Genomic DNA, 17,125 nt, shown 5'->3' on the forward strand with positions numbered 1-17,125 from the left:
TGGCGTGCATGCAATGGTTGGCATCTCTCGCTGGGTCAGGGCTTACACCAAAGCCTTTACAAGGCAAAGACTCCTTAAAGCAGCAGCTGGTTTTACATTATTTCACTTTTAGGCAGAAAGTCTAGAGAGAAGTAAAAGGAAGAAGGAAAAAAAAGTCCAGGAAAAAAAAAGTTTTAGGGGAAGATATGTAGTTCCTAAGTTTTACTGCAGGTTGACTTCCTTACCATGCCAGCTGGCTCTCAGTCCTTATTGGCTCCAGCCATCTTCCAGAAGAGGCAAAGTCTAAATTTTGAATTGTCTTGTAACAATTTCATCTGAAACTGTTGAATTTTATGCTTAACTGTTACAAAATTGCTTGTCATAAAATTGGAACAAACTGTTGGAAGGCGTGATCCTTAATGGAGGATTCCGTAAATTTTTTCACTGCAAGATGATATATAATTATTCCTTATTATTAGGAAATCTTTAGTAGCTCTGAGGTTTGGTAAATGTGGAGTGCAGGTTCTGGGGTTGAAATGTCTTTTTTGCCTGTTGTGGGAAACTGGGTCAGCAGTGGCACCCTCCCTTCTGGTCATTTCTGATCATAACAATTTGGAGCAATAGTCTGCAAAGCCAAGAGCTGGCAGCCTGTGTTTCCCTCCCCTGCCCTGTTGTGGAGTGGCTTATGATCATTCAGTCTTTTGGCAGCTTGAATTTGGATAAATCACAGTTGGTAAATAGGCCTGTGTTTCATCCCAGTGAGTTTCCATAAAAATGTTGTAATGACAACGCATACATCAGAAATATATTTAGCTTGTGGTATTCAGGTGCTGAGGAGCTTATACACAGCTGATGAGTACGTGAGGTAAAAGGATGGCCTCTGTGTTGTACTGAAATTTGACCTCGGGCACCTCCCTGTACCTATGAAAGCATGAATGAGGTAAAACTTTCCTCCTAGTGTTCTGAGATGCATTTACATTATTGAGGGCTTCAGCATGAAAAAAGACTCTACATATTATTATTTAAAAAGCTGCCAGGAAGTATTAGAAGGAATACAGCAAGGGGAAATGATCTCTGCATGAGTAGTGGTGTCTTTAAGACATTCCTTTTCCTCTTATCAGCCTCTTGCTGGAGCTGATAATTTCTCCCACAGTGATGTTTTGTCTAAATGTTCACTTATCAACCTCCAGCAAAATTAGCCCCCTTGATCAAATAGTTTTAATAACTGATTAAAGCAAGCCTGACTGATCATTGATAGAAGAATTCAGTTAGCAAAGTCACAGATAATTCCATCTCTAAACTGGAGGGAAATTGGTGAAGAACAGGGGGAGTTATCCTTGACAAGTCTAGCTGGATCAAAATAACATCTGTCCACAGAATTTGGTTAATGTTCTGTACCACCAAAAGGCTCACTGCAGAAGAAACAAAAGAAATAACCTGAGTTTTCTATAGCCTTTTTTCCACCCAAATTTTTCCATGATACTGTTACCTTTTAAGTAGATGCTGGGTTCTGATTACCTTCAGGATTCTCATCTTGGAGTGTTGCTTCCCGTTCCCATGTCAGATAAGGAGGGAATGAGAAGGTGGTGCAATATTCTTGATGGGAGCAGCAGGCAACTACCAGGAGTGTGGGTGATGGATCTGTGTGTCAGGCTTGGAACTAAGTGAGGAAAAGTGATTTTGCTTACACCAGGTGTAAGAAACAATCTCAGCACTTTCTACCAATATGGACAGGGCATCTAGGGGTTCAAAAAGGATTGAAGGAGTGTGGATATGCAGTAATTAATAATGGATTATTAGCTTGAGTTCACTGAAGAAAGTAAAAGATAAAGTTCTTTATCTGAATTTCAGCACTGTAGGAATTTGATTGTGTAACTTCAGCTTTTTGCTACAAATCCATGAAATGATTTTTCCTTACTTGTCATTAGTCTGAGCACCGCTGTGTCTGTTACTGAGGGCCAAGCTGCTTCTGGTATTTTCTAATAGCCTTTTTGTGACTAATACAGTAAAGTTGGTTCAAAGGGGCACACACGCAATTAAAGAGTTTGTCAAGCAGTCTAGGGTGATCTGAATGAAGGCTCTTTTTAGAGCACATTTAGACTCTTGGCTCTTCAAAGTTCACAGAGAGGATCGTCATATATCCTGACAACAGTGCTGCAGCTCTCTCTAGTGTAAGATGTGATGCATTTTGCAAAGTTTTTTCAGGGCCAGCAATACTGAACTAAGAAAAAAATGCCGAAACAGGTGGAGAAATAACGGATTTTTTTCCCCTAAACTGACTAGAAATGCAAATCTGTGGTAGAATGAAAATTTCAACAGGCTTGGTAGAACATTTAAATAGCTTTATTAGAGTCAAGCAGAAAAAATTGTTTGCAGTTTCACAAAATACTTTCTTTTCCTGATTATTTAGTTCTACTTTTTCTACTTTATTCTCTTACCCTTTAAAATTAGTTTAATAGTTAAAAATACTTTCTTTAAACAAAAGCAGAAGGCCAAGTGTTGCTTAAAAGCATCAAACCAGAATGTTTCTGCATGTCTGAAATAAGGCATTTGGGTTTGAAAACATTGAAATAAATATGACTTTTTTTTTTTTTTTTTTTTAGCAGCTAAAGCTACTGAGAAGATTTGACCTAAACACACAAATAGTTTCAGTCCCCTTAGAAACATAATTTGTAGTTTTACATCTGTTTCCTAGCTCTGTTTTGGAAGTAAGACTAAGAAATTAATTTAAGTTTATAATTATTAGTATCTTGTAGTTCATTACTAATTTCTGAATAGGTAATACTTTTATTGCTCAGGTGAGCATTTCAGGGACCATTTATTTTTATTAACACTTTGTAGGTTGTTGAGAGAGATTAATCTTCCTGAGGATTTCAGCCACTCTGGTGCCAAGTGATGGGTGAACACTGAGTGGGATCAGCACATGACTGAACTAGCTGCTGGGGGGAATTAAAGGAGACCAAGTGGAAAGTGTCCTGTCACTATGCATTTGAATGTACAAGTGAATTTGCTTTGGCTGTGGTCATAACCCCTTTCCATTCTTTTTGTGCTATCTTCCTTGTGCTCGAGGTTTTCTGCTATGCAGTGTGGATTTCAGGTCAAATGCTCTCTGACTGTGAATTTGCTTAGACTTGAGAATTCACACAAGATTAGGAGCTACACCTGTTTAACTGGGGGAATAACATTGAACCACAGTTAAGTAGCACAACTGAAAATTTGTAATTCAGATAAACCAGTTGTAGAATAAATGCCATCTACAAAAAGAACATCTAAATTAATATAGATATGAGAATATCAGGATCTGTTTCCATGAATGGAAACTGTTCTTGACTATTCACCCCTTGGCAAGAGTGGGAGAGTAAAATGGCAACATTTTCAGCTAGTGCTCAGTGTCTGATGATTTTCACCATCTGAGGACAATGAATCAGATTTATGGTACAACAGATGAATAGTTGAATCACATTTATGAAACAGTAATAACAATGGCTACTGTTCATGTCTGGCATGTTTTCTCGTCTTTCTGTTTAACTGCATTATAAGTCCTTGTTTTATAAGCATAGCCTTATGCTGCACCTATATTTGTCTAACAGGTTTGCCTGTTTGCCCAGAGCTGACTCGAGAGCACATCCCTAAATCCAAGGATGTGGGACACTTTTTGTCAGTCACTGGGACTGTCATACGTACCAGTTCGGTGAAGGTTCTGGAGTTTGAACGGAGTTACATCTGCAACAAGTGCAAGCACGTGTTTGTTGTCAAGGCTGACTTTGAGCAGTACTACGCATTCTGTCGTCCAGCAGCCTGTCTCAATGAGGAAGGCTGCAACTCAACCAAGTTCACGTGTCTCTCTGGAACAACCTCTTCTCCTACCTGCTGCAGGGACTATCAAGAAATCAAAATTCAGGAACAGGTAAGGAAAAAAAAAATCATAGACAAAAAGGGGAAGAGATTAAAGTACAGATGTCTGCTGTTGTTTGAAATTAATGCCCGAGAAGACTGAAAGAAGCCTGGCAACCCATTGGTCAGAGGTTTCCAGTCAGAGTTAAAAATTAAGCCAATGTGTAGACCAGACTTCTGTTATTGGGTAATTCCATTCAATATTGTACAAAATACCAGCGGTCAGTTAATAGATGAAATTTCCATAGATGAAATTCCATTCCACGTTGAATCCCTATAATACCAAGTGTGCATTGTTTCTCTAAACACTTCCTGTACATGATGCTGATGTTCAACACTGCTTCTGAGGACTAAAGCTAGCCCAGTGTTGGCCAGGGCCAGCTGTAGCTGTGCAGTGTGGTCAATACGTGGTGTCTGCAAATGTCTCTTCCCTTCAACCAATATTGAATTCAACAATTATTGCATATGTGATCCTTACAGAACTTGGATGCAGAATTTGCACTTGTTTTCTGATGGTAGCCCTGGGCGGAAGTACAGACAAGGTGGAGAAGGAATGTATGAAGTCAGAAATTAAGGTCTTAAAAGTTCAGAATACCAAAAAAAGTAAGGGAATAAAACTTTCTGGGAAATAAGCCCTATATTGCATGCACATACAATGATTTTTTCTGACATATGGGAAATCTCTTTAACTTTTTTTTTTTCCTACCGTGTGACACACAGATCTCTTTAATAAGCAACATGGGCTTATTAAAAACAGTAAAGTTAAACTAGGAGTGAATTTCCCTTGTGTTTCCTACTGAGCTCTGCAAGTAACTGTGCATGCCACCAGTACTGAACATAATGTGAACTGCCTGTGGCCATTTAGATGATACACAAGGGTGAATTAACCTTCCTAGGCACCAGAGAGTGAATACATTAAGAATTCTAGCATGTATGACCTGTGCTGCAGAATGAAAAGGTACTTCTGACTTGTTCTTGTGCAGTGGATACTCTCAAAACTGTTGAAAGCTGTAAAGTGTAAATGGAAAGATTGCTGGTTAGAAATGGACTGTGACAAGATTGCACAGAATTTGCCCTGCAGAAAAGAAAGAGAGTTACACGAGTTACTGTCACATTTGTCAATATGTATTTTGGTTTTCCTGTTTTTGATTTAATCCTTGACACCTAGGTGTAAACTTAATCTCCAACTATCAAGTCACGGTTAAATACCAGAAAAATACAGAGAATAACCCTCAGTATATACTTCAGTGAAGGGTTGTCTAACCCATGCACGTGCTTCAGTACCCAAAGTCAACTTTACATATCGAAGAAGTATCTAGTAATAACTCAAATTATAATAAAAAAAAGGATCAGCTCTTTCAAATGGCCTCCTTTAGTGAGCTTTCTTCAGCAAGATATTGAAATCACACAACATCTTCCAGCACCGAGCACCTTCTGCTAATTTAATACCCAATCCCATTTGCATTAATATCAGCATTAAACTTTCATTGTTAAGCTCAGGGCAGCATTGGCATCCTTACTGTAAGTTTTGTGATAAAAAGCAAGAACTGACCTCAGTCCCAGGAAAGGACCCTAGTAGGCCCTTAAACCAGAGCAGCTGTAAATTAAAGGCTTTTGAAGGTGCTGTTCTTAAGAAGTGCTTTTCCTTCCCATCACCTAGGTTCAGAGGCTGTCTGTTGGAAGCATCCCTCGTTGCATGATGGTTGTTCTGGAAGATGACTTGGTGGACAGTTGCAAGTCTGGTGAGGATATTGCATAAATTACATATGTTTGTACCCACAAGAATTTTTAGTTGTCCATTTGAGATGAATCTCTGTCAAGTGGCTGTCAGTGCTGGGGGCTCCTCAAATGAGGTGTGTTCATCTGTCACGTTGCTGTTTCGGGCTGAACATTAGCGTGGCAGCTGATGATCATTCTAGAAAATGTCATGCACCCCCAGGTTACATCTTGACTGTTTGACAGATCAGTTTCAATAAGTAATGTGTTGTGACATACAGAAAGTATAATAAAACTTGTTAGTGCAGAACACCAAACCTCCCCGGGAGATTGAGTCTCACAGCGTGAGGTGCCCCTCCATAGGCCTGGAGAGCCAGGAAACCTGACCTCCTATCTAAGGAGTGCTGCAGGTGGAAAAAGCTACTTGGCTTTCAAAGAAGCACCTAATTGGCAGGAGGATAAATTAAGAGTGGACTAAAAATACTCAGATAGGCACATTTCCACAAGAAATTAATTTGTAGCTGTACTTTCTCAGAAGAACACTCTACTCAGAATGTTAACAAGTGATTCATCGCAAAAGTTACCAGAAGCTAAATAAGTTTTGACTAAGATTTTTTTGTATAATTAATCTAATTGAAAGAGCTTCTACAGTTTACCAGGAATTCCTCTCTTCTAAAAGAGGAAACAAGCAGAGATATGTCTTTAAGAATCCACCTCCCTTAAACAGAAGTGGAAAGACATAACTTCCTAGCACAGACTCAAGCAACCTACCTTATCTTTGTTTTCAACTTCCAGTAACTGCAGGAGGTTTTGTTTTCAGTTGTTAGATTTTTTTTAACCTTATTAACTGTAACACAGGCTCTAGATCACATTATTGTGCATTACAGCTAGCTGAAGTGTCTGCATGTCTCAAGTCAGATGTTACTTTACTAATTTCTGTTGTTACCTCTAGGAGATGACATCACAGTGTATGGAGTGGTAATGCAGAGGTGGAAACCTTTCCACGAGGGTGCACGCTGTGACTTGGAGCTTGTCTTAAAAGCCAACTATGTTAAAGTGAACAATGAGCAGCTAGCAGGTGTTGTAATTGATGAAGAAGTTCGCAAAGAATTTGAAGACTTCTGGGAAAGGCATAGGAATGATCCCTTAGCAGGTTAGTAGTTGAAAGCTTTTAAGTAGGACTCTTGATTGGATAGAGATGAAATCAGGAGTGAAAATACAGTAACTGAACACATTTTCCCCCCATTATGTTATCCCACCACCCATTCATCAAGAATATATTTTTTCCACTACAAGAATATGAAATTCTTACTTTAATATTGCTGGCTGGGGGCAGAAGAAAGTACCAAACCAACTGCATTGATCTTCATTCTTTGAGCTTTCTATTCAAGTCTTTTTTGGAACATTTATTAACAAGAAATGAGAAATAATATGAGAGGAAAAAAAAGAGAAGTGCTTTATAATCAAGAAAGAAGAAGCATACTTCTTAGAAGAAATAGTGTGGACTAGATCTGCATTTAGTCAGCACAGCTGTTGCCTCTGGGGCGAGAAATCTGACACAGTCTCTGCATCCCAAATTAAGCTCTGAATCTTTACCATAGGGATTAGCACATCATATCTTTAACGTAACTCGTGGATGCCTAGGCCCTTGGTTAGGTGCAGGGGAGCCTCCCAATTCACAGTGGCTTCCAGAACAGTCAGTGTTCAGTACGCTGGGTCCTAAACTTACCGTGGTCTGCAGTCAACCACCTTGGAATTACCAGGAGTTCTGTCTGGAACTCTGTCCCTCTCCATAATCTGACTGCCTTCTCCTCAACTCTGCAGAAGCTCAATGGACTCTTTAGGGTCTCCATCACTGAACTTTATTAGGCTGACACTCTGTCTTGTAAAACACTGGAAAGAGCTTAGTCTTTCTTTAAAGACAAACAGGAGGAAAAGCAGGTGGGAACCTCCCTCAAATTAGCCTGCTCACAATAAGAAAGTGTAGATCCTGTCAATGTCAAAGACTCTTCAGAACTGCATTTCCTGGAAAGCAGTTTAATTGCTAGCTTCCTGCTGTTTGGAATGATAACATTTCTTCCTTCTGCTGTTTGGAACGAGAATATTTCTTATCACTCTCGTTAGAACTGTTCAGAAAGTAACTCAGGATCTTCTTTGAAGGTCCCTTTTAATCTTTCATTCTCAGGACAATTTCTGGAAGCCTGAAGGGAGCAATGTGATTTTATGTAATATTACCCATTCTGAATAAATAAATATGAAGTGGCTACAAAAAAGTTGAAGTGGAAATTAGAAGGACCCTGGCTGCCCAAGATGTCTGTATCAGGCTGTTTGTCTGAATTTGACTTGACATTGAGGGCAGAGATCGGATCTGACTAAGGAGTCTGAGGCCATTTCACAACAGAGTGTGTGTGTACCTGTACTGTTTTTTGAGAGATAATGGTAGCTACTACTGTATTTTATGTCAGTCACTTAATGATGCTAACTCCTAACTGTGGAGTTAAGTCTTGAGCTGTGCTATGGCTGAACAATGTTTTTAAAATTCCATTTTTGGATGGACAAAGATATGTTAATTCCTTCAGAGGACCTTCGAATGAAACATATATACCTTAAGTCATCCATTAGGTGCCTATATTTTGCCAGTACCATGTATTTGCATCTAAATTTAAAACATGAAATTAAGCTCTCAAAATGGGTCATTTTCTTTTATTCCCTAGCAATGCAAGTAGCACATGGCATATAACCTGAGACCCCTTATGTGCTAGTAGTGTCAGAATTTCAAAGGGCAGAATTAATTCTGTTACATATCTTGCACACCATCAGCATTTTCAGAGCAGATTGAAATGTTCTGCTGCTGGAAAGAGACTATAATAGGGAGGAGGACAGGGACCTGTGACACACAAGGATCAAAGGAGAAGGAGATTGAAGGTAACAAGGAGAAAATGTGCACACTGTGTGTGCACAGATATAAGGCAAAATAAGTGTTAAAAGTCTTCTTAAATGTACAGTACACCAGTTTTCAAGGAGTTATTTTGAAGTTTGGAAACTTCTAGGTTTCATAGCTTCTACACTTGTAAATGTAGAACAAAAGAATTTGCATGATGGCATTTCATTAGTGCCTTTTATCGTGCTATCCACACCATACATTCCTTAAATTACAATAGGATTGGCTTTGCTGCTTGTGATTACCTAACTTCTCTATAATGAAGGAAGTTTGGATCAAACAACTGCTCTAGGTCCCAGTAAAAAAAAAAAAAATTAAAAATCTCCTTCCTACCCTACTCTTCTTGCCCAAATTATTTGTCAGTGTACACAGGAGTCCATGGGAAACCAAGTTTTAACTCTGCTGAGTGCCATTTTTGCTCCTGTTTTAGGGAGGAATGAAATTTTGGCTAGCTTATGTCCTCAAGTTTTTGGATTGTACCTGGTGAAGCTGGCTGTAGCCATGGTGCTTGCTGGTGGTGTACAGAGAACTGATGCTGCTGGAACTCGAACCAGAGGTTTGTATTTTTTCTAACAGTATCACATCCTTTGTAACAGTCATTCCCATCCCTGTCCTCACCCACATTCCCCACCCATCCCTCCAAAATGAAACCAGTAAGATCTTGGAAGCATAATCATCCTATTTTCTTGAGTGAGAACAAGTTTTAATCAATTCTGAGTATTCTTCCAAAATCTCAGGCAAGTTCAAGTGGGTGTCTAGACTTCCTCTTTTTAATTTTTCCCAAATAAAACCCAATAGAAACACTTCCAGGTTTCCATTAGGTAGAATATTAAAGACAGCTGTTTTATCTAAAACATAAACTCACTTTTTATTGTATAAGTGACATTTTGAAATTATTTCTAGTAGAATATTCCCAGCAGTATTTGGCATCAAAGGATGGAATCTTAATGTTTCCTTAATGCGGATCACTATAGTCCATTAAAAGGAAAAATTAAAGGGTTCATTTTACTTCCTAATGCCAGACTTTTCCATCTGTGATTGTCAGCACATCTCCAAGTTACCTGCCTGCTGATTCTCCTTCTGTTGTTATTAGATGGCAAATATGCCATGTGCCAGGTGGTACACAGGTCATAATCTATGTAGGTCATAATAATTTTTAAAAGTATGTCTCTCTGTACAAATACAGGATTTTTGTAATGCTCCAACAGCTAAATAAAGTTATAGACTTTATATTTCAATTGAAGCTGTATTTTGTAAAAAACAGTGAAAAAGTTTCAGAGCACTTTACTGAGAGTACAGCAGCCAAATTATTTACTTCTGTAATTTCACTGTTTTGAAATTAGTAAGTTGCATAACTGTTGGCAAAGAATTAATTAAGCAAAACAACCTGCTGATTTTATTAGTCCATTTTGCAATAATTTAAATAACTGAGTAGTGGAATGATAACTAAAACCTGGTATCCTTCTTTTTCATGTTCAAGAATGAGCTGAGTCTGAGAAATGATCATTCGAAAATGTAAGAATTCATATTACAGGAAGTGTGTCAAATACCTGCTAATACTTCACAAATACTTAATTGTAAATATTTGTGTCTAGATGACTTTATTAAACAATGTATTTATCACACCCAATAAATAGTGCAGAATTACGTATTTTAATGTATATATAGTGCTAAATTTTAGGTGAATATGACAAGTATATGTCTGTATATGAACTGTCTGCTCCTACATCCCTGTTCTCCCCCCAGGTGAATCACATCTTCTGTTGGTTGGAGACCCGGGTACAGGGAAATCTCAGTTCCTCAAGTATGCTGTTAAGATTATGCCACGCTCTGTGCTTACAGCGGGAATCGGATCTACAAGTGCAGGTATGTGCTTCTTCAGCTGGAACAGGTTATCTCTTCACTCAAGTATGTTTATATAGAAGCCTTTTATATATATAAACATATGTGCTCAGGTTGTACGAGCACAGTTGAAGCACAGAACTACTGTGGGAGCGTATGAGGCCTGATCTGACTCTCTGCAGTCCTGCCCCTTTGTCTGTGTCCCTGAAGGACTGTGATGAGCTTCTAGCAGAGAACCTTACAAGCCTCATCCAGAGGCACATCTCAATTCTTTGCTAGGAGAGTGATCTGGACCTGTATTTTTAGCATTTTCCAGCTATGACAAATATGACATCTTTCCAGAGCTCACACTGTGTGATGGGCTAGCATCATTTGGTTTCTCCTGAACAGATAATCTCCTCTCTTATGTTCTTTTATGTGTTCTGTCTGGGTGCCAGTTTGATTTCTGTTTGCTTTCTGGAAATTTACCCCTGTGTTGAGGAACTATTTCTTACTCATTAAGATGGTTTTAAGATGGTTTCAGAGAGCAAGTGGGTTTTTTTCTTCTTTTTTCTTCTTTTCTCTTTCTTCCTTTTGTTAAATTTAGGTATGTCCCAGCTAGCTCTGAATGCCAGGCATCTTTGCAAACTCTTCTGGGGACAATGTACAGGGTCAGATTACCTCTGCCAATGAGTTTATATGAACGAATGAGTATACTACTTGTATGTTCAAAATCACAATATAATTAGGGTCAAATCCCAGTGTCTCAGCTAGCATGTGTAACTTGAATATTTCTCAAAGAGTGCTGCTTATCGTTTTATGTCTAGAAAACAGCATTATTTGTACATGGGAGAACCAGAGAATAAATCTTTCCCAGTTCCATAGCTATGTATATACTGAGTCTTCCATAGGTGTGGAACATGATGTTGACCATATACACTCTTGTGTGCAGGGAACTTGTTATGAAACACATATGCCTCTGATTTTCCATTCAAACTGTTAACAAATAGATCTGGAGAGAAGCCAGAGAGAAAATTCTGGCTTAGCATAACCTTTTCTCCACTTTTTGCTCTGTGTTAAGAACTGAGAACAGTCTGGATAATTTCAGATTTGGTAGGGGACTCGCAGTGACCTGGAGTGAAATTTTGCCATGTTATTTCAATGTGACTTTGCCCATTTTTTTAAGTAGTGATTTCCTGTGTCAGCTGCTCTCAGTCTCTGATGTTGCTGTTGCCTTCTTCACCATGTCTCCCTCCCATGCTTCACCTTCCACATGATCTGATTTCCAGCTCAGCCATGATGGCTAGGTTCTAAGATATTTCCCTGAAAACAAATATTGCAGATTATAAGCTTACTGTGGTATATGTGCACTAATGATGTGTGGAGTTTCATCTCATGAAAGGATTGTCTTGGGCCTTTAAGTCATCTATATTTCACTTAAATATACCTTATTTTTTAAAAAAACTTCTCTCTCAGTCCCTTTCTCCAAAATCTGACAGCAGGTGCACCAAATTTCTACTTTAGAATTCTTCAGGTCCCTTATCACAAGTGAAACTTGAGTGCCTAGCAAGGAATCTTATTAACCCTAGTTTAATTTCAAGGAACCTTTCCATGGCTAGAACTGCTGGACTAAGGTATTAATTTCTAGACCAGGAGTTTGGATGTTGTTCAAATTATTATTTTCTTTGTCTTTCCTGTGCAAGGAGTGTCTTACTTACGAATCTGCTTGTAGCTAGCTTTACCTAACATAGATTTTTGTCAACTTGCTCTCTGTGCAGAAGCTTCAAATTAGTTTGGAAAACTTTAAACTGCTTTACTTTCCTTGTCATAATTGAACACTTTGAATTACCAGTTCCTGCTTTCCCATGAGAGGACAGTCCTAATGCACATTTTTCTCTCCAGTGTACGAATATTAAATCTCTAAGTTTCACTTTCAGCTAGTTCCTTACTGTATATAAAAAGCAGTCTGAACTGCATTTAATTTCTGGCTCTGGGATTACAGTCCACATAGGCCAAAAGACACACCTGAGATTGGGTAAACCCTGAATAATTCCTAAAAGCTGGATCCCTCTTGTAGAGAAAACCGCTGGTATCTAATCAGCCTTTAGTAAGATTCTGTGTGCGGTGACATGTCTTGTGCCCTTTACCCATCTGGTACTCTTTTAGGACACAAGCTATTTAATAAGCATTGAATTAGAATTCTGCATCCGAAACTGTGTCATACCAGTTTTACTTGGTTTTCTGTACAAGCATTTATTTGTACCAGGACAGCGTATTATGTAATTAACATTCTCCTTGTGCCAAAATTCCCTTTCTTTCCTGGTCTACCTTAGGTATCAGGTGCTCTGAGATTCACTGTGATACTTTGTGCCCCTGCAGTATCATGTGCCTGCTGCAGCCCATTAACCTATACAGACGTGACTGGAATTGGCTTGCAGAATTTCAGAAAACAGTGACCTAACTCCTGCAGCTTAATTTGCTGTTGGGCCTCTGCTCTTTCAATCAGGTTCTTGCCTTCCCCTGCACTTTCTAAACAAATTCTGTGCTGTTTTACCTGATTCAGAAAGTACAACCCAGGAGAAAACCCCACTTTCTTGCTGAAGGTTTGTAAGACCTTCATCTTTCCATCTCACCCACAGCCTCAAGTTGCCCACTTGCTGCAAACAGCCCTTACAAGTGACCGATAATTTGTTGTGTGTTTTGAACAAACCAGAACTTTACCTCCTCTCAGTGAATTTCTGACCTTCCTGTTTTATTAAGTTGCTTTCTTGCAAACACTTAGCAGAAATTTTGTTGCGAATTCTCTACAAGTTTAGGACTTATATTGAAGAACCAGGGTTTGTTCCTCCCACATCTCTTTAATGACAGTTGGCAGGCAGACCAACATGCAACAACTCAATGGCAAAAATTTATTTGACCACTGTAGGACTTTGTGATCTGTAAATGAAAGATGGGGGAACCATCTGTCCCACTGTTTCATTCTGTCTACAATGTTTTTTTAAAGGCCCGGTTCATTCTCCCTTACTCGTGTCTCATCTGAGAATCACAGGAAGTCATTCAGCTACCTTTTATTTTTAGAAATTGATACACAGTTTTCCATAAAGATAGACTTAGTCAGGCTTAACAAGATCTCTCTAGGGCTTCTCACCTTACTACTGAGTTAAACAAACTGTTTTGCAGTCCCCACAGCCACAGTGCTGCTTATGCATATTTGGATGAGATAATCACTAGTAAGAAAATATTTAATTTACCTCTGGAGCTCAAGATCTGCAGCGATCAAGTGGTGTGCAACAGGAACCAACGCATGCTGGCTGCTGGCAGGTCTGGAGCTCATGGACATCCAGGCCAGAGTCATCCTGCTGCTTGCTGGTGCATATTTGACTGTTCACACTTCTGATTTGCTTGGTGTTGTGTCCTTCTACAGATGGATTTCTTCAAGAATTTTGTGAACTGTATTTAGAACAGCTTGCCTAAAAATCTGGGAGACTATCAGCTGTTTCTCCAGCTCTCCAGTTCTGTATAACATGCCTTTCTGTGTGACGTGCACCCTTCCAGCCTCTCCTCTTAGAGCCTCTGCAGAGCCTTGCAAATACTGCCTTTTTGCTGGTATTTTGCCATGTCTATGTTGTTCATATCATGCCAATGGCAGTTTGCTGCTGATTTTCTTTCTTTTCATTGAAGGGAAATGACTCAAGGAGAAACCACGTCTTTTTTTCTTTCATAGTAAGCCTCCTAGCACCTGTCTTTCTTCTGATCCATTAGAAACCAATCCAAAGTCACTGACATGAGCCATCCAGCTGTGGTTATAAATAGAGTACATGGTGTCAGTATCCTGAGGTATTCAAGACTCTGAAACTGGAGATATTTTTCCCTCTGTGTAGATCTCCAAACTGTCCCTGTGCCTTCCCTAGTTGATATAAGCCAAAGTAATGCCAGAAAACCATTTTCCACCATGGATTCATACCCTGTCCCTGATAAAGTTGTTAGTACAGATGCAGCCTTTAGGCCACTTTTCTCTGATCATCACTTCTACCATGGGACTTTTCCTGAATAGTTATCATTGTACATGAAGTATTTTCTATCAGTATGTAACCTGAAAGTATTTTCTTGAGAACATGGTTTCACTGGCTGTTCCTTCAACAGCTGGGCCTCAAGATGGAGAGGTCTTAGCTCTGTAGGAAGTCTGCTAAACTTATTGGAATGAAATTTGAAGCTGTGATCAAACCTTGTCAGAGACAATCTCCCATTTGTAACAATGTCCCATCTCTTCTTAAGTTCCCTTAATTTCTCCTCAGTAATGCTGTTTCAATATGGCTTTGTCCTGAGAGTTTACCTTGATTATCTGCATGCCAAAGATTATTTAGCCAAGCAGATACACGTCTTCAAAAATTTTAGTTTTTTCATACATCTCTTCATATCTGAAGACCCATTGTTAGGTTGGACAGGAGAAATATCTTGTCATGTTGGTTGAAGGTTTCAGGTCTTACACACTTCTGACACATCCAGGCTGGCCTTCATCAGACTTTTTCATCCTGCTGTTGAAATGGCAGGCATTTCAAGTAGTTGATTTTTGGATGGATAACAGATGTCTTCAGGATTTCCTTTACCATACCATGAAGCCCCTCCTTTCCAGCTCGTATAAGTGTAGGCTTGTCCCACCATCCGAGTGAGACAGGACAAACTGGAGGGTACACTTATTTTGAAAGGTTGGCCTCCGTATCTCATGGGCCAAGGGAGTTTTGGAGGGAGACCGAAGAACTCTGTAACAATTTCTGCCAGCTCAGCCAGTTCTTACCACTGCTGGTAACACAGAGCTGTTGTCTCTTGCATCTGCTGTAGCCCTTGTGCAGCACTCACACCTCTTTCCTCTGACTTTCTCTTGTCTGCAGATAAGCCAGTCACACCCCTTGTACCATGGACAGCCAAGTACCCAGCCATGCCTCCAAAACTGCATTACCTAAAGCTGGAAATGTTTAAGTGTGTCCTCCTTCCATCTCCTCCTGTAATGGCCTTCTACGTTCCATGTAGAAGCCTCAGGTTTGCCTTTAAGATAGCCTTCCTAGTGCCTCCAGCTGACTCTTCTTTATATCATCTTTGCCTAGACCAAAAATCAAGCAAAAAGCCCTCCATCCATCTTCTCCAGCTCTGCTCTCATCTCACACTATAAGACCAGATTTTAAGAAGCAGAACTATAACTGGAAACGGAAACAGAAATGGGAGGGACTAGGAAGAAGAGTTCCACACAAACTGCCAGCCCTTATATGTAGTTCTCAGTTTTGCTGCATCTTCCTGGCTGGCACTTAGCAGAGCCCCCAACCAGCAACCGCAGCAACAATTAACCCATCATCTCCTGACCAAACTTCTGTGGCTCTCAAAATAAATGAGATAATCTATACTCTTGCAGACCACTGTGCTATGAATAAGGAGTAGGGTGGTTACTTGTGTGAAGGATCTGCAGCCATCCAGACACAAGCCAGAAGATTTAGTTAACTTTGCCCTTTTTCTGTCTCTGGTAAATGAGGATTTGCTAGGAGTATACATGCATAGCACTTTTGGGGTTTTTCCTTTTTTCTTCTTACCACTATTTTCAGATGTCAGTGGGCAATCAGTCTAGCTGCAAGCGGCTACCTTTCAGTCTGAGCTGACTTCCAGAAAATCAGCAGCTGAAGCACCAGATTTTTTTGTGACTTTGTCACTCACATCTCAAGAATACAAAGTGTCTGGCAAGCTACAAACTAAGTTACTGTGGTTATTGTAGAGAAGTTCTGAGTTGCTTCATTGTTGAAGATTGGTAGTATGGGTTGGCTTTTTCAGTGGAGCTTTGTAAAGCCCCTGAAAAGGTTAAATTTCACTAGTCTCCATTATGATGGAGCTGGAACTATTTTGCATTCTTCAAATTTAAGTGTCATAGTAATTCAGATTGAAGGGTGATGCCTGAATAAATCAGTGACTGTAAGCTGAAGGGACACCTTTTTTTCAAGCTAGACATAAAAACCTATAATGTTACCGTGAGATCCACTTACTTCTTTGTACATGAATAACCTCTGATAAGCATTATGACAGTCTTCTGATGGTCTGTCTGTCTGTGATAAAAACACAATGAGATACATCACGAGTTCTGTCAGCAGAATCTGTAGCATTCCTTTGCATCTTGGTGGCCTCTGCAAGTAAAGGTTTTTGGGAAGGTGAATTCATCTTCAACCTTGAAATTGTAATGCTGTGATGTCAGCACTGGTTGGCTGTGTCATGCACACAGACCTCCTGGTCTAAAATGCCTAGAGATCAGGGACAAGCCTTTACAGATGCCCTACATGCATTCTGTCTTTTAATACCACTAAGTTTGTGCTGTGATATTGCCTGAAGTCTCTGGGAGACTGGAAGTTGGTTTCTCATTCTATGTCTCTGGAATGTGATTTTTGTCAGGAAATGCCATACTCAGTAGGCAGAGTGTATGGACTGCTGAAATCTGGACAAAGTTGCAAAGACCTGAGGCACCCAGCCTCTCAAAAAACATAGAAATGCCATTGATCTTGCAAAGATCATGAGGTAGGGTTGTTTGTCTCCAATTTTCACCAAGCACAGCATTCCTTCTCCTGCTAGTGGTGGGTCAGCTCTATCCAGGCCCCATCAGTGTATCAGGTAAGGTGGTGCCAAACTCTACTGCAGCATCCTGCCACAGTCAAGCTTGAAGTTTATTGCACCCAAGTTCTCATGCACAGATGACTTTTTCCTCCTTAACAATAGAGCTTCACTTTTCCATTCCTCTGAATTAAG

The 17,125-nt window shown here is 39.7% G+C and overlaps 1 protein-coding gene across 2 annotated transcripts in view; it reads left to right on the forward strand.

Annotated features, from left to right (window-relative positions):
• The window catches only part of MCM9 (minichromosome maintenance 9 homologous recombination repair factor), a 48,966-nt gene that overhangs the window by 1,284 nt on the left and 30,557 nt on the right, over positions 1-17,125 (forward strand). Inside the window, exons 3-8 of one of the 2 annotated variants that reach the window (XM_039569122.1) lie at positions 3,570-3,886; positions 5,534-5,615; positions 6,542-6,742; positions 8,961-9,086; positions 10,277-10,396; positions 15,241-15,878. In XM_039569122.1, the coding sequence (XP_039425056.1) occupies positions 3,570-3,886; positions 5,534-5,615; positions 6,542-6,742; positions 8,961-9,086; positions 10,277-10,396; positions 15,241-15,518 (1,124 nt within the window). In that variant the 3' untranslated portion in view covers positions 15,519-15,878. Of the gene's footprint in view, positions 1-3,569; positions 3,887-5,533; positions 5,616-6,541; positions 6,743-8,960; positions 9,087-10,276; positions 10,397-15,240; positions 15,879-17,125 lie in introns of those variants that run through there. The other variant, XM_039569121.1, reaches the window with a different exon arrangement.

The sequence above is a fragment of the Corvus cornix genome, chromosome 3 (genome assembly GCF_000738735.6).
Source record: "Corvus cornix cornix isolate S_Up_H32 chromosome 3, ASM73873v5, whole genome shotgun sequence".
NCBI classification, from domain to species: Eukaryota; Metazoa; Chordata; class Aves; order Passeriformes; family Corvidae; genus Corvus; species Corvus cornix.